The 18,811-nt window shown below is 28.7% G+C and overlaps 1 protein-coding gene across 1 annotated transcript; it reads left to right on the top strand.

Moving 5' to 3' along the window:
- The first annotated feature begins 14,236 nt into the window (after window positions 1-14,236).
- Window positions 14,237-17,195, top strand: LOC129287237 (uncharacterized). Its single transcript, XM_054923428.1, has 3 exons — window positions 14,237-14,342; window positions 15,182-15,271; window positions 15,569-17,195. Exons 2-3 carry the CDS (start codon window positions 15,186-15,188, stop codon window positions 17,154-17,156), a joined length of 1,674 nt encoding a protein of 557 aa, XP_054779403.1. The 5' UTR covers window positions 14,237-14,342; window positions 15,182-15,185; the 3' UTR covers window positions 17,157-17,195.
- Window positions 17,196-18,811: the final 1,616 nt, after the last annotated feature.

Genomic DNA, 18,811 nt, shown 5'->3' with positions numbered 1-18,811 from the left:
TTTTTGTTTTGAAGCTTTAAATGGTGACATCAATGGTATAAATTTTATATTTTATAATAATTCATTTGATCCTCCTCATCTAATTTAATTTAGGCTATTAACCTTGTTTGGCTCCGATTGGGTTGGAAGGGGACTACTACAGGATGTTTTGAAGGCTTTGGTATCTCTCTTAATGGTTTTACTATTTCTCTTACATCAAGACAAGATAATTTTGCACCAGATTGGATTGGATTGTTGTGGCATGGGGAAACCTCTAGCTAGGATTATGTGTGATATATATTATAAAATATATAATTTATTAGTTTATTAAAATATTTTTATTGATAAAATGATGCATAACATTTACATGTAAATATTAGCCAATTTTTCCTTTGGTTTTTCAAAATTAAATCATCTGAAATAACACATCATTTTTAAGATTGTCCTCTATAAGTGTGCCAAAAAAAGTTTCTATCCTTTTATCAAATCTTAATATTCAATGACATCTAATTCTACACAATTTATAATAAAATGTTTAGGAACTTGTTATAAAAAAATATGGGTAATTAAATTTATATGCTTAACCTGTTTTTTCCAATCAAATCAAAATAATTGGATTCTAAATTTAAAGAAATAAAAAATATCAACAACAAGAGATGGTTAATTATAAGGTAAAAGTGGAAGCTTAAAATTCCTGTGAATGCAAAATTTTTTTGGGAGAGCTATCTCAATTGGCCTTGTCATGTCCAGATTTTTATATGCTTAACTCAACTGACCAAGTTTTCATTTGATTATAGTGATTTCTCAGGATTCCAAGTTTGCAAGAGGAGCTTATAAAGCCTTAGAACTCAGCTTTTGGAATGCTTGGAGTGAGGTGAACATAAATATAATTTATGAGTGTTTGGATGGACTATTGAGTTCAAGGAAATGCAGTGTATTATTGAAAGTATTGTTCAAAATTTTCAAAGCTTATAAATCGATATTTTGAGGTAGAAATAATGATTGAAAAGTATCAAATTGATACCCATTCACGATAAGAATAAAAGAATTATTAGGCTTGTTTGGTTTTTATTATCATTCATTGTTTTTAAAAACTGTTTTGAAATATAGTTTTTAAAATAGTTTTCAAAGTAAAATGAAATTAAAATCCATTTGGTTACATAAATTAAAAACAGTTTTAGAATTAAAAAATGGACTAATAGTGATGATTATAGACAGTTAATAGTAGTGATTAATAATAAAAATTAATCAAGGTAAATATAATTTTCAATAATCAAAGCATTGTATTTTAAAAATAAGAAAAATAAAATGAAAACAACTTGAAGTTGTTTCTATTTTTTTGTTTTTAAAAATAAGAAATGAAAATATTTTCAGAAACAATTAAACGAAAATCACTTATCCAAATAAGTTTTTAAATTTTTCTGTTTTGAAAAATAAAAATAATTTTTAAAAACAGAAAACAAACAAACTCATTGTATCCTTCCCCACTTGTTTCGGTTTTTCATGTTTTGTTGATAAGGGGGTCACTGTTTAATTTTCTGTATAAATTAAGAGAAGAGGGTAAAAAATGAATTAGAGTGGAGAGGTTCTTTGACCGTGACTAGCTAGGAATGAAAGCATTATTGGAAACTTTTCCACTTTGCTGATAGAGGAAGCATGTTTTTTCGCAATTTCTAATTATTAAGTCGAGAAGAAAAACCCATTTGGGAAATGGGTAGAACTCTTGACCCTGACTAATATATTGGATTCTGGAATTGATTTTTTTTTTGGGGGCAGATTCTGGAATTGATTTTTAGAAAGAAGTGTCGAGAGTAATCTAATATAATATGTATAAATTATGAATTTAATTATTTTGGATTGTAGAAGATGATAGGGGTGATTGGATAATTTTTTACGCTTGGTAGCTGAAAACGAAAACAGAAAAAGAGTGATGAGACAGAGGGAGTTGTACCTGCAACAGAGAAATCAATCGACGCCTTTATCTTTGCAGTTGGCCTTAACATTCTGTCCTGTATACACTCTGGACACTGACCCCATCGCATTCGCATCTCCGTCCCTAATGACTCATGGTTATGAGATGGCAATGTGCATGATCTCTGGTCATAATTAATTTGCTTCAAGTCCCTATTTCTTTGGCCAAATATCAAGTTTAGAAAAGGAACTTTTACACAGATAGCCTATATTATAAAATTAAGTAAAAAAATTAATCTATTCTTTTTTAAATTTTAAAAATAGCTTTTTTAATATTTAGATTATAATTAATTTACAAAATTACCCTTTTTAATACTTTTTTTTTCAAATACTAGAAGATTCAAAATGCAAGAAATCTCTAAAATGAGATAGACAAATACAAGAGACAAATGAGTGTTTTGATGTGGTGTGTGGTTGAAGAGGTTTAATAATTGTATTCATTTGTGTTTTTAGCCCAAATTAAGGATTTGAAGTAAAGTCAGGCCACTTGAGCATTGAAAGGAGGAGGAAAATAGGAAGGAATGTCTTTGTGCCACATGCCGTGACATGCAGCACGTCCACCATGGCGCATAGACCCATTGACTCAAATGGAGTTAATGAGAATTGATTGGAGTATGCAAAACTATTGATGATGAACTTTGACATCTTTGTTGGTAAATGCCATAAATATCCAAAAATGGCTTTAATGAGAGTTGTTGGAATAGTTGTAATATCATTAATGGAAGTTTAATGGTTCATTAATAATATTGAGAGTTGAAGATAGTTAATAAACCTAATGGGTATGCCTAAATGTGAAAAATATGGGCATTGAATAATCTAGAAGTGGAAAATGAGAGTTGAAATTGGGTGTTTGACATTGTTGATGAAATTTAGAATTTTTTAATTGTAGATTGAGCAATTGGATACCATTTTGGCTTGGGAAATCAAGTTTGGAAGTTAAAATATTGAGGGGTAAACTGTCACACCCTAGTACTAAGGGTATGACTAACACGGAATATAAGATAACCTCATATTCCATAAACCTTAATTAACCAAAAATTTGGCTAAATTATCAATATATAGTTTTTATATATGTTTATAAAGTTTGTAAAGTCTTAAATATTTTGTAAAAATTTCGGCAGAGTCTCCACTATTATTTGGACCCCTCAAAATTTCTACAATAGCAAAACCAGCCAATCAATCTAGTAAAGAAGACTAGCTCCACACCAGTAGATTACATACAAGCCAAATAAAACTAGGACTTAACTATGGCATACGTGGAGTACTAACTACCATTCTATAATATAATGAATATTTACATTAAAATAAATGATTGAAGCATTCTTCCATTGTCCAAAAAGTAATAGAGCCCCTCAATGATTAGCAAGAGGTGCAGGGTTAATTAAATTATTTGAGGTCAGAAAAATTTTATTGGTAAGTAGCGTCCCAATCAAAATTATAGATTAAAAACATGTAAAAATAGTAATTAATAAAATTAAGTTTAAATTAAATCAATGGAATATTAAAACACATATTTAATTTTAACCAACAATAAATGACAAAGTTGCTCAACAACATCGTGAAATAAACCAATGATTTTGGAATTTTAGAGGTTATCAACAATCATACAACAAATAAAAACATACAAAAAGAATTTGAATGATGATATAATCAAGAAAAATGTTTGTAAATAACTAATATAAAACAATTATTGCACCTAGAAAATATGATGCTGACAGTGCGCGAGCAGAGGTTTCGACCTTCGCAGTGGGAACCTCATGGAACAGGAGTCGCCACCAAAATTTTGAGGTAAATCTTGAAAAACCATTTAAAGGAGGATAAGGATGGTCTGTGAAAACAAAAAATAGGTTCAGGAGTTGATTGAGTGTGGGAAAGGTGTTAGGCACCCTACAACACCCGTTCGTGAGAACGGCTACTTGAAGTTTGTTGTGCTATATTAATATGATTTTAAAATTATTTTAATTATCCCTTTTATATTCATGTGTTTGATATAAAAATGATCAGAATTAAGTGAGAAATATTTATTTATTTATGAGGGAGGACTTGACTCAGAATCTAACTCTGAGGCTACATACCCTGTGATGGAGATCAAAGTCCACGTAGTTCGGGCTTGAAAATTATTGGTGAAAATATTTTTTGAGGAGAAATTAATTAGAAATAATTCACCATTTTGCAAATAAAACAATTTCTTAAATTTTGATATATGTGTTTTAAGTTGCAAAAAGTAATTTAATTTCAATTATTTTATCAATTTTTGAATTTTTGGAATAAAGAAAGAAAAGAGTTTAAAATTATTTTTCTTTTATATTTTATGATTGAAAATTTTAACTGCTATATCTGCAGAGCCTTATTGGTTCATACGGTAATGCAGTTGTTCTAAATATCTGTGGAGATTTTGAAAGCTCACATGATAAAAGAATTAAATTTATTTATATTTTTTTAGTGTTAGTAATAATTTGTTTAAGCATATATATGTGTGTGTGTGTGTGTGTGTGTGTGTGTGTGTGTGTTTTTTTAAAGAATCTTAATCATCATATCTGCAAAGCCTTACTGGCTTATATGATAATATGATTATCCAAAATATCTGCGAAAATTCTAAAATTCCACACAATAAAAGAATTAAATTTATTCAATTACATTTTAAATTTTATTAATTTAATATATAATTTATATGTTTTTTTTAAAAAAACTTAATCGTTATATCTGCAGAGTCTTATTGACTTATATAATAATACGATTGTCTTATAAGTCTATGGAGATTCAAAAATTTCACATGACTAAAAGATATAATTGATAAATGTGATTACAACTTAAATACATTAATTTGATTAATTAATTTTTCCAAATTGTGTATTATATGATTATTTATAAAAATCATTTATTTATTATAAAAATTGAGAATCTCTACATCTACGAGGATTTATTATCCCACATGATGATATGATTAGTTTAAACCTCTATGAAATTCTTGAAATTTCACATGGGACTTAAATAAATTATTAATTTAAATTATAAAAGAAGAATTAATTTTAATGATAGGCCTTTGGAACCCATATTAACATATAAGTTTTACTCTCATATTTGCGTAACCTTATTGATTTATATGATACGAGATTATCCTAAATATTTATAGAGATTCAAATTCTCACACAATAAAAGGATTAAATTTATTCACTTTAAATATATTTTAATACGTAATTATACAACGCATATTTTTAAATATAAAAATCTTAATCGTTATAGCTACGAAGCCTTATTGACTCGCATAGTAGTATGATTATCCTAAAGGTCTATGAAGTTTCAAAAATCTCATGTGACCAAAAGATCTAATTAGACAATATAATTATAATTTAAATTTCTTAAAAAAAGATTTATTATTTTATTTACAAAAATTTGTTTATTTATGTAATATATACAAATTAAAAATCGCAACATCTGCAACCCCAATAGCAAGTAACAAGCAAGAAGAAATTATGCAGGGCATGTAAAAGAAGAAATCAAAACACTGCAATGTGATAAAGGCAAATAGTCACAATGGAAATTATGACTATAATAAAATGAAACTGCAGGGCCACATGTAGCAAAAATTATCACTGCAATTATTATTATTTCTTTTTTTTGACCGCTTGCACTGGAATTATAATAATTGTTTCATACAATCAATGGGACATAAAACAAATTAACAGTTGCAGAGACAATGAAGTTGAAAATAATAATGAGACCCAGAATCATGAAGTGCATTATTTAAAAACTTCAAAACAAAATGGCACTGAGAAACCATTAATTTAAACCATTATAAATAATCAATTATAAAATCACAGTTCGTTAGACCATGAAATCATCGCGAAGCCATTTTCAATTTTCATATTCAATTATTAAAGTAAAAGCAAAACAACATCAGGTTAGCCCAAACCTTTACAGATAGCAGAATCTCACTTGAGGATGAAGCCATAGCTGAACGCCACTAATACTTGGTCTAAGCATTCCTATAAACAATACCTTCACAGCTTCAAGTGAAAACCGCAGGAAATAAAATGGTGGTGACGTCAATGAGGTTCTCTTCCCCACAGTGTGAAGGTCAATATTGTAGCTTCCTCTTCACCCTCGATCTTTGTGCTCGTACATCTCTCATTCTCCCTCTCTGTCTCTCTCTCTTGGTCTCCCTCTAACTTCTCAGTTCTCTTTCAAGCTTCTTCTCTACGTCCCTGGCCAAAAAGTCTCTCCCCTCATTTTTTCTCATCTCAGAGCTCTTCTCTCAGTCTCTCTCTTTTTTTCTCGGTGCTCTATTTTTTTCAGCTTCTCTTCTCTCTCTTGTTCTCCATTTTGATGTGCCCTTTTTGCATGGCTTTGTTTCCTCCGTCTCCTTCTCTCTTCTGTGTCTCTAGCTCTCTTTTTTTAGTTTCAGATAGTGCTATGTTCTCCCTCAATTTTTCTCCTTTTTTCATCTCTATTTTTTTTGCTTCTGATCTCAATCTCCTCTCCCCTCTTTCTCGGTGCTCTTTTATTCAGTTTCTCTCGTCCGTTTTTCTCTTGTTCCAGCCTAAAGACCCACGTCCCATGCATGCTACTATTTCTACATTTTCGTCCGTCCCTTGCTCTATTTTTTTCTACAACAAGCCTCTCTCACTCTAGTTTCGGTCCCTCTGCCGTGCACACCTCTTGTCCCCTTTTAAAGCAGAAATAAGGAAGAGCTTGCGTGTGAAGAGCTTACGTGCTTGCAGCTCGTGTTTCTGTTTTCTTTCTGCGCGTTTTTCTGTGTGTATTAGCTGGTGTGTCTGGTTCTTCTCCTTCTTCTTTTCTGCTAGGTTTTCATCTGGTCTTCTCTTCTGCTCGCGTGTCTGGCCGAAAAGTTTGCTCTCTTCGTGCATCTATAGCTCTGGTTTCGTGTGTTCTCTGCGCATGCATTTACGTCCCTCTTCTATCTTTTTCGTCTGTGGCTTCTTTTCTTCTGTTCTGTCATGCGTGCTCCTTCTGCTTTCTTTCCCTGTGTTTTCGTGTGTGTTTAGGGCTACTATACCTTCATGTCTGCTCTTTGCTTATACTGTTCTTGCTTTTGCTGTAAGGCTTACTCTCTGCGTTTTTGTTTCTCCTTGTAACGTGCCGAGCATTTAGGTGTGTGGGTGAAATGTTGATCATCCCATATTTATAATTTTTTTTATGCTTAATGCTCTTTTTTTTATGTTATGTTAATTAAAATTTTGGAAACTAAATTAAGAGAGAAAAAATTTAATTTTGAACTATGGAAGAATATCTTTCTTCTTCTTCTTCTTTTTAATGGAAAGTAACAAGATTTAAGGAAAGAATTTCTTTAAAAAAAAAATAGTTGATTCTCACAAAATTGATTCGCAATATTTTAAATGATTGGGATAATTTGGGAGAGATTTTAAAAGATTTAAACAATATTTTTTTTTGATTTTGTTAAATTATTATTTTTTTGAAAATATAATCCTAAAAAAGGATTAAATTTTATTTTTTTCATTTTTATTTTTTTTTGTTATTTTAATGAACTAAAAGAAACAAAATCCTAAACAACAAAAGATTATCCAAAATAAAATTAAACCCTATTAATTATTTTTTTGAAAATATAATCTTAAAAACGATTGAATTTCATTTTTTATATTTATATATATATTTTTTGGTTATTTATTATTATTTTTATTAAATTTTAAAAAAATGTCCAGACAAAATACAGTGTTCACAACAATAAATTTTTAAGTCCAATCTAGGATGAAAATTACAATATAAAATCATAGATGATCAAATAAGAGGTTGTTTAATAGAATAAATCTAGGATGAAATTTACAATATAAAATCATATATGATCAAATAATAGTTTGTTTAATAGAATAAATTTAAAAATAATAAATTTTTGAAATTTCACGCTTTAGTGGGACTTAATCAAAACTATTAATAAGCGTAAATACATAGTCCACAAGGGTAAGTAATCAACAAGCGTGGATGCATAATCTACGAGAGTAAGTCACCAACAAGTGTGACTTGAAGCCACAAAATAATCAAGCACGACTAGAAGCCATGAAATAAGCATGAGTATGATGCTCATGCATATCCATCCCTCTGGTCCACATGTGTTGACCTGCACACAAGGCTAGCACCTCCTATAAGCACCTGCTAATTAGGTGTACCATGACGCACCAAGGGCTAATGGAACTATCGTTAGCAACCAACGTTCTGAACTTAGTCCCCTTAATCAAAATCAAGCATGTATCGATCTAAATATTCACTTTAAAATCATTCTTTTCAAAATGTAGGATTCAACTGTCAACTTCCCTTTTTAACCTTTTTTTTTTCCATGCACAAATCACCATAAAAACATATTTTAAATCAAATACAACATTTAAACAACAAGATTATTTTGAATAAATAATCGATTTATTACATATTAGATCCAATAGCATATCTTCTTCATAAAGAAGAATAATTTCAACAATATCCCAACTGAACAAAGATAAGAGAAATAGAGAGAACTATATAAATTATAGAGAGAATAATAGCAAAAACTTAAACAAAATATTAAATCAAGACATTTTAAGAAAAACTTCAAGATAATTGGCACGCACTCACGCACTTGGAAGATTCTCAAGAATTTTTAAAGCTTAGTTCTCATAACTTCACTTTAATCCTCATTATGCCCTTAATTTCCTCACAAAAATCATAATCCTAAAATCACTTACCAAGAAGTTACAAGCCAAATCTAAGAATGAACATTTTAATTTAAAATTAACTTTCACATGATAATGTTCAAATATAATTTCTTAGAGCTTCTTCATCAACAATATAAGCATTTGACCTAAAACATAAATTTCTCCTTTCCTATCAATAAACTCAAATTTAACCATATCAATTAATTACTAACCTTGCCCTTCTTTTAAGCATTCAAACAAATCTCTTGGGAGCATTCCTATTTGCTCATCACATAACCAATTTCCATCCATTTCAACTTCTTATCCTCACCATTCAATTCCTAAATCAAACTTCCATACAATACTTAAGTATCATCAAGAACACAAAATATCTTAAATTAAATCCCAAATCAACCATTTAAGTTATACTTGGCAACAACCACGTTTGGAAACTTCAACTAGAAATTCTAATACACATATATGCATACTCATTCAACAAACTTCTTCCTTCACTAATTTATAGAATAAAGAAATTCAATTCCCTTTTTCTTCAACAAAACATAGCTGAAACGCTTAAATGAAATTTTAGTCACCATCTCTAACAATTACGAAAGCCACTACTCAAAAGAGAGCAAGAATCATTTACAACAAAAGAGAGAATCACTCTTACCATAAACACGAGAGCCACTTCCAGCAGCTAAGGAGAAGGAAGAGACAAAAATGAAGTACACATTCACCTCACACGTTCATCTTGTGTGTTGTCAAATGACAGCAACAAAAATGAGCTGGTGTGCCGCGGCACTTTGCACATCACGTCATGGCACATGGTGCAGAGAAAGTTAGAGCTCAACGCTCTATACCACATGCCACAGTGCATGTCGCACACGCTGCAGTACATGAACCATAATCTGACCTTATTTTTTTTATTTCAAAGGCATGCAATGATTGATATGAATGCATGTGATTGTTTCCGTTGTGTATGGCTTTGATATGTTAAGATTTTGATAATTTTGAAAAACAAGACTTAGGCCTAAGCTTTTCAAACTAACATTTGATTACTGTTTGATTTTGAGTTAAGGTGGTAATTTTGTTAATTCTTTCCTATATTTGATAGATATAGGGGAGGATTACCCTACGCCCCATATACTATAGACCATAGTTACAAGAATAACATAATAAACTTTGAATAATCTCAACTTGAGAATAAACAAATTTACAGCTTGCTAGACCCTGCTTCAACTTTTTATGAGTTTTCAAATAGAGTACGAGAGTAACAAAAAAAGAAGAAGAAGCAATTGGGTAGTTGCTTCTTCTTCTTCTTCTTCTTCTTTTTGGCTAGTGGTAGTTTCTTCTTATAATGCACAATGTTCAAATGCAAATATGATCCAGCCAATTAGTTTCTTTAAGATAATTAGTTAATTAGTTATATGTCTTTATTCATAAGCACTCAATTAGTATAATGAGAGGAAACCAATTGACTTCTAAAGGATTGCAGACACAAGAACACAAAAAGTTCAATCATTGGGATTTAATATTTAAATTCACTAAACCAATTTACTTAATTACATAATGTACTGAATATAGAGCATTAAGGCCTATGATTTATCTCAAAGGAATTAGACAAAATTAAGGTGGGCTCTACATCTAGGTTGAAAAGTAGTCACTTCAAAAAATAGGCATCATTTAAATTGAAGTAGTCAATGATATTTAGTTGTTGTATTTCACTGATTAAACAATTTGTAGAGGAGAAATTGTAATTTACTATTCCATTTTAGTCATTTTTTTAAAAAAGTAGTCATTACTTAAATCAAAGTATCCATTTTTTATTTTTCATTTTTTATCTAATTTTAATTTTAATTTTTTAAAAATTAATATTTTCAACTTTTATTTTATTTCAATATTATTTTATTAATAATAAAAAATGAATTTAGGTATTTGAGTTAAGCCTATTCAAGTTTAGACTTGGTCTAAATTTTTTAGGTTTATTCGGGCGACCTAAATAAGCCTAAGGTAAAGAAAATCTTTAAGCTCCTAACAACGATCTTAAAATTTTTCGATATGTAACGTAACTTGAATTTTATATTCATAATAATTTTTTAGCTGTAAATCAATTCTTCTGTCAAAAATATTGGCCTATTTGTTTTAGCTTATTTCACAAAAAAAATCACTTATTTTTGAAAAAAATCCATTCTGTGAGCTTTTATGGTGTTTATTTAAACTTTTTAAAATAATTTGAATTAAAAAAAAGCAGATTTGCAATTATTTTAAGAAGAAACTTTGTGTGGCTTCTGAAAATAATCTAACGTGGTAGATTGGTGAGAGTGTATTAAAGAGGCAGGATACGCGAAGATATCATAAAATTTTAAAATAATATAATAATACATTATTTTTATAAAACAAAAAACAAGATGTCATAAATTTTAAAATAATTAACTAACAATCACTTTTCTATTATTGTAACTAAATAAAAAATAATGTCTTCTTTTTATAAAAACTATACAAAATAAATCTCTTTTTATAAAATCTTTAAACTACCTAAAAATTACTTATTTTTTAATCTTAAACAAACGGGCCCTTTATAGAAAGAGATTTCTTTTATAAAGATTTTATAAAATGTAAATATTATTTTATATTTGGTTATAATAATAAAAATTAATTATTAGTTAGTTATTTTTAAATTTTATAATATCTTCTTTAATGTTTTCTTTATAATAATGATTTATTATTTAATTATTATAAAATTTTATGATATCTTCCTGTATTTTACTTTTTAAAATATTCTTTTTCATCTATCACATCATATTATTTTCAAAAGTTACTTTAGAAATTTGCTTTTTGGGAATTTTGATTATGTTCAAAAGTTTAGGACTCATTTGTCTAAGATTAAAAAATAAGTAATTTTTAGATACTTTTAAGATTTCATGAAAAGAAATTTATTTTGTAAAGATTTTTTAAAAAGAAAATATTATTTTATGTTTGGTTACAATAATAAAAAGTGATTATTAGTTAATTATTGGGAAAATATCAATCAAGAACCACTGGAGCATATTTATATTAGTCAAGGGCCAATAGATTCTGAAAATCCACCGCAGCCCCTTGGTCCTTAACTGATACTAATTTTTACATGGAATGACCAAATTGCTCCTAAAATTTTAAATAATAAAAAAGTCACCCCAATTGTCACCTATACCGACCACCAGACCACCGTCGGAGACCCTATCGTTAGCAACTAGTCAGCGGAGCTCTGGCTTTTTTTTAAAAAAATGGTAAAGGTGGCCAAGGTGGGTTTTTATCCCACAACCCCTTGGCCACCTAAAAACCTTGTGGCCAAGGCCACCAAGCTCTTTTAATTATATATGGCCAAAAAAATGTAGCAATTCAAGTTTCTAAACCACTTCCACGTTATAACATAACGATATGTTGTTAATTCCAAAACAACACTTGTTATTTTACTAATGTTACTTATTAATCTAACATGATCAATTACAAATTGGGAGCTTCAAACCTTCATGCATTTTATTTATTAAAGTTTGAATGTATTGTTTTTAATCATGAATGGTTGTTGTCAAAATATAAATGAACACTTGTTGATGAATGACCAACACTTGTATAATTAAGCCCATCCTATCAATTTTTTTATTAAAACCTGAATGAATTGTTGTTAATTTCAAAATAACTGTTGTTAAAGCTCAAACGGATATTTGTTGATGTATAACTAACACTTATATAATTATACCCTTCTTATCCATTTTTATAAGAATGAATTGTTAATTATGCATTGTTGTGAAAACTTGAATGGATATTATTGATGAAGGACTAACAATTATACAATTAAACCTATCCTATCCATTTTTCCTAACTTGTTAAATCCTAAATTGATTGATATTTTTCCTTAGTTATTTTTAAATTTTATAATTTTTTTATTTTTATTTTTAAAAATGATTTATTATTTAATTATTTTAAATTTTTATGATATACTTGCCCATCCTACTTTTTTAAAACATTCTTTTCCATTTAGTGAATCAAATTATTTTTAGGAGCTACTCAAAGTATTTTCTAAAAATAATAAAAAATCTACCTTTTTCAGATTTTAATTATTTTCAATAGTTTAAACAAATATAATTAAAACTCATAAAATATTTTTTAAAAAAAATTAAGTGATTTTTTTTATAAAATAAGCTAAAACAAGCGTGTTTTTAAATAAACATTGTAAACACTCATAAAATAGATATTTAAAAAAGTGATTTTTTATAAAATAAATTAAAACAAAAAAACTCTTTATCTTACAAGAATTAATAATTTAATGCTGAATAAAGCTATGACGACAGAACATGTAGATTAATTTTTCTTCAAATATTAAGATGAAAAAAGTGCGAAGGATGGAGGAATCAATAGAGTTCCACTTTCTCTTATTTTTCAGTTTTCACATGGGTCATGCGTGTGCGCGGGCCAACTGGGAAGAGAGGTGAGAGGGCACTCATGTCGGGTGCTATCATGGGAAAGTTATTGCCAAGGACTGAGAAAAAAATAATATTTATGGGAAAGATCATAAAAATTAAAATTAGACTAAAGGACCAAGATAAATATAATTAACTATTATAATTTTAATATAAAACATATTAATAGTATTTTAAAATTAATGGTGTTGCATAAGTTATAAAAAAAAATCTTCTAAAAATAAAGTTGGGCGTATTCCAATTTCACATAAATAAAAACAAAATATAGTATTAAATTTAATTAAATCAATACATTTTAAGAAATAATTACTTTTTAAATAATTAATTGATTATAATTTTAAAATAATTACTTTTAAAAAATTAAGTCAATATAATTTAAAAATATTTTAAAGAAATTATTACATTTTATTTCTTTCATGGGTTAAAAATATTTTTTAGTGTGAACTTATCTTTATAGGACTTATTTAACATTACGATGAGTTGATTCAGTGACCATGTGATGATGATATTTAACTCATTTTTTTTTTTTCAAACTTGCGAGTCGTCAAGACACACTAAATTTTTCAGTTGCGTTGATTTCCAATATTATTTATTTATTTACTATTATCAGTAACATAACTGTCAAATTCAATTTGAAATGTGGTTACAGAAAATATAGAAGATTTAGTTAGGGACAATTTTATATTTTAAAGTTTATATTTTAGTATTTGGTCTTTCTCAATCATTATTATTTTCAAGACCCTTTTTAAGAAATATTATTTTTTTGGGGGTTTTTAGCAATAATTTTGCCTCCGAAGCCCCATCATTATTGTTGCGATCTCATAGCTTTGCCTTCCTCCACGGAACGTGCGGTACGGAACAAACCCTGTCCCCTCTTTTTATGCCAAATATTTTTTTAATAAATTTTGTATCAAAATATAAGAAATCTATCTTCGTATTATTTAAAATAATAAAAAAACACAAACAAATTATGTGAGATATATGTTTTTATGAATTAAAAATAAATAAATAAATGATAATTTTGAAAACGGAAACAAATGAATAAGAATATATGTATATAGAATTATGCTATTATGATTTTGCAAAATCTGGTTTTCTTTCTTTTTCCAATTCAAATGACTTTGCCTGGCTGAATAAAAAGCAAACTCCGTATAAATAAATAACAAGATTTTAGAAAGAGTTGAAGATATTTTGGGTGAGAGAGAGAGAGAGAGGGATCATAGGAGAGTGAGAGAGACGGAAGGGGAGAGGAAAGCGCAGATCCAAAGGCAGAGCGACAACCCAGAAGCAGAAGGTATGATCTGTTGTTGCCTTCTTCTCTTACGACTTTCAGTTCTCTCCATCAAACCATCTCCGATCTGTGCTAAACTTTGCGTTTACACGCAGTTTGATTAGATCTGTAATTTTTTTTTTTTTTAACTGTCTTCATTTATCTCTGCTTCATATAACGAAAATTGACATCTAGTGGAATCCATTCGCGCCTCTGCTTCTCACAGGGCCTGTTCTTAGTTCTTTCTACCCCACGATCACCTTTTCTTTGTTCTTCAAAGCATTTTTGTGCCATCTTTATTTTCTTTGATTTTTGGTTCTTAAACAAATGAGTTTTATATGTTCAGAAACGACTCTAGCATAAAATACATTCCGGGTCCTATTTAGAAGATGCTTTTAATTAAATTACGTGGATTAGTGAAAATTATTTATAATTAGTCAGGAGTTTTGATTTTTTTCCAAAAATGGTTAATTAAAATTATTAACTTTATCTTTAAATCTTAAAGTCAAATTCAAACAAGTAACCCAAATGAAGTGTGAACCAACTGCTATGTGGGCACTTTTAGAAATGATTCTTTATTATTTCCGTCAAGTTTATAAGATATTTTGTATTAAAGATTGCATAAAGTTTTTATGAGATGTCTGATATTGACGATCAAAGAGACTGTTGTATATTTTAATTTGATAAGCTTCTTGATACGACTGAAATATGCTTAGTCATGAAAGTGATCACAATTTAGAGAGAATAAATTGTTAATTTAAATCCACCCCACACATCATGTTCAAAAACTTTTGATTTTTTTATGCAGCTCAAACCTTAGTTATAATATACTGTTTTTTATGTTTTATATCTTGTTTTTCTAGCATAATGAACAGCACACAAGAAGAAAGCAGTGGCAAGAAACTAACATGGATCGAGTGTATATGGCCAGTCATAGAACATCTCCTGACTCGGTAATTATACTTATTTACCTTCCTTACCCAAGATCTCTCTCGAAGCATCTATGATATGTAAATTAAATTTGCTTCTTTCATTTGAAGGATATGATTACAAACATAATTTGAATCATTTGCCCAACTCACAAGGAATGAAATTATTTATGCTTTACTTCTAGGAAGGACTCATTGGTTAGTTTAAATCCTTGCTCAAATGTGCGTAAAGAAAGATGATTTTCTCACATGAACAAAACCATTAATTATATATACTAGGTTGTTTTTCCGTATTTTTCTAAGTAATTGTCTTTTTTAAAGTATAATGAATGGCAAAGAAGAAGAAGGACAAAGCAACAACGACAAAAAGGAACATAATGCAGATGGTGATGATGAGGGAAGAGCAATAAAAGGAAGTAGCAGCAGCAGAAAGGTGCAAATTGCATATGATGATGATGATGAGAGAAAAGTAATGAGCAATAACGAAGATGGAAGCAACAACAACGAAAATGCATATATTGAAGATGATGATGAGAGAGTAAAGAACGTTAAAGAAGAAGGAAGTAGCAACAACAAAAGGTTGCAAATTCTAGATGATGGTGATGGTGATGGTGATGAGAAAAGAGAAATGAACGTTGAAGAAGAAAGAGCCATTTGCAACAAATGGTCACAAGTCGGAGATGATGTTTTAGGTTTCATTCTAAAACACTTAGGGGTCATTGATTACCTTCAAACCCTATTTGTATGCTCTAGTTGGAGATCCACAGTTATTAAATGCATTGCCAACAAACATTGTCTTCCATCACCTGATCTGCCAGTTCTTTTTCTTCAAACAATTGACATGGAAAACCTTCCCTTCTTCGACTTGCCCAGAGGAAGAGTCTTCAACTCCACAGGCTTTTCACATGAATTCTTCCATCATTGCTATGGCACAATAAAAGGTTGGATGATCATGGTTGAATCTATCAACAATTCTTTTGATAATGCTCAAGAAACTGATGCACGAATCTTCTTCTTCAACCCCATAACAAATGCTAAGGTGTATATGTCGTCAAGGTTGAAAGTGAAAAGTAAAATTAAAAGTATTGTGGCATCAATAGAACCCAATGACCCAAACTGTGTTGTGGTGTGTCTCTTTTATCGTCACTTTGTGTTTGCATTCAGTTGGATTTCTAATGAGTCATGGACTATCGTTGAAGAAGATGTGTCTACGGCATTAGCACTCTTGCGCGCAGAGATCATTGATGGGAAATTGTATGCTTTGACCCACTCAGTATTAAATTCTATAGTTTTTTATGATTTGCAAAAAGAACCCGTAAAACCTAGAATATTAGCAAGGCTTCCTGAAATAGGATTTGCTATAATAAGACGGAAAACGAGTCCTCTTGACTTCCTTTATGATGGTGATGGTCGCATTATTAATTCTTGGGAAGCTCATGGTGACATTCTTAGGACTTTGGCAGTTGATTCTTCATCAGGAGAGTTATTCCTTATTTATTTGGTTTACAACTCAATCTTTAGGTTGAAGGGAATGCTTAATGATACGGCAAGAAAGGAGTATACCAGTCCACCCAAGATTGTAGATAGTCGAGTGTTTAAGTTGGATATGAGTAAAGAACCTAGATGGATAGAAGCTAAGAACTTGGGAAATCGTATGTTGTTCATTGGGTTTTGGAAAAGTTTTGTAGTGTCAAATGATGCTCTTCAGTGCCCTAAAGAGTTTATCAAGGGGAATTGTATCTATTTTGCCTATCGTTTTCCATGTGTTAAGGGTATCACAGACAAATGGGAAGGATTGAGAATTGGGAGGCATCATAGGATTGATAAGATGACTGATTACTATACATTTGAAAGTTCAAGTTTCACTGACGTGCCATATCCAATTTGGTTCATACCAAGTATTTTGTAACTCTAACATATTACTCTATATTTCTTGGACATTATTGAAGGTTGTCATGGGTTAGTGTTATTTGTATTTTTTTTAATAATATTCACTAAAAAATATTGTTTAGAGACACCCAATAATTTGTACTCCAACTAATGAAAAATCTATCTCTAAACAAGTGGAGACAAATTTAGAGACGAATATTTGGGTGTCTCAAAAAAGGGCATCTCTAAATAATTAGAGATATATTTTTTAAGCCGTTATTGATTAGAGACAAATTTATTTTATCTCTGAATAAAAAATACTGTCTCTAATTTTCATGAAAAATTCATTGCTATAAAATGTTCTAAAAATTATATAAAATGATAGAGATGGAATAAAATAGTCTTTAAATCTGTCTCCAAAAAAATGAACACTAAATTCCTTATGTCTTCACTGCCATGTTAATGCCACGTCATCTACCATGTATGAATCAGTTGATGCTACATTACTTGACACCTCACCAGCCACGTGTGTATTTACACATGCCAACTCACTTGCCCATATGTGTCAACCAATGTCATGTCATGCATTATGTCGCCAGCTCATGCCATGTCAGCCACTACCATGTGCCACATCACATATTTGTTACAAAATATGCTAAGGCCAATATTTGATCCCTTAACTTCCCACCTTCCAAGCCTTAAGGCCTCATTTTTTGCCAATTGAACTAAAATGTACTTGTAATTATTTTATGTCAAATTAAATATATGTTACTTAAGTACATACAAATATATAAAATAATATATTATTAAATATATATATATTATATTATATTTGCAATTATTAATATGATAAAACTAATTATATGACTATTTATATTATATTTTTAACAAAATATTATTTTTTGGGAAAATGAACATAAAACTAGACAAATTTTTAATATAAAAATATAATTTTTAAATGAAAATAATTAAATATATAATTTATTTTAAAATTTGTATTATTTTAGTTTATATTAAATATCTTTTACTTTTTTATTCTCCATATTATTCTCAAAAATTAATAAATAAATGATTAAATTTTTATCTTCTCCCAAAATGGTTAAATGTTTCCAATTCTTTTCTTACACATAAATTTTATCTATAATTTTTCAATTATTTTTTAAAATTATTTTAATAAAAAATAATTTTGAAGATATAAATTTTGTTAATTTTCATTTTGAACAATTTTTAATTTTTAATAAATACTAATAAATTTTAAAATATAAAATATTTAAATGGAATATTTAATTTAAATATATTTATATGAATTTTTGTATTTAAAATTATTTAAAAAAAATTATTTTTATCAAACTTTTTTAATATGGAACAAATTTAAAATTTAAAATATTATAATTATGTTATATATATATATATATATAAATATTCAACTCCATAAATGTTTTGGAGTTTTGATTTTATTTTCTTATCTTAATGTGTTGTTATAAAATATTGTTAGTAACTTCTTTCAACACAATTTTGTTATTTGGAAAAAAATTGTTAAATATTATAAAAGTATTGAAGGAAAATATGAATAACACAAAAGAGACAAAAAACTTAATTAATTATGGTTATAGAATAGATTAATGAATACTAAATGTGAATTTAAAATATGAGAATGGTTAAACTTAGAGAAAGATGGAAGGAAGAAGAGAAAGA

Source organism: Prosopis cineraria, unplaced genomic scaffold (assembly GCF_029017545.1).
Source record: "Prosopis cineraria cultivar Desert tree isolate PC_DT_omini unplaced genomic scaffold, ASM2901754v1 PC11, whole genome shotgun sequence".
Classification (NCBI taxonomy): Eukaryota; Viridiplantae; Streptophyta; class Magnoliopsida; order Fabales; family Fabaceae; genus Prosopis; species Prosopis cineraria.
This window is presented reverse-complemented; position numbering and strand designations above follow the sequence as displayed.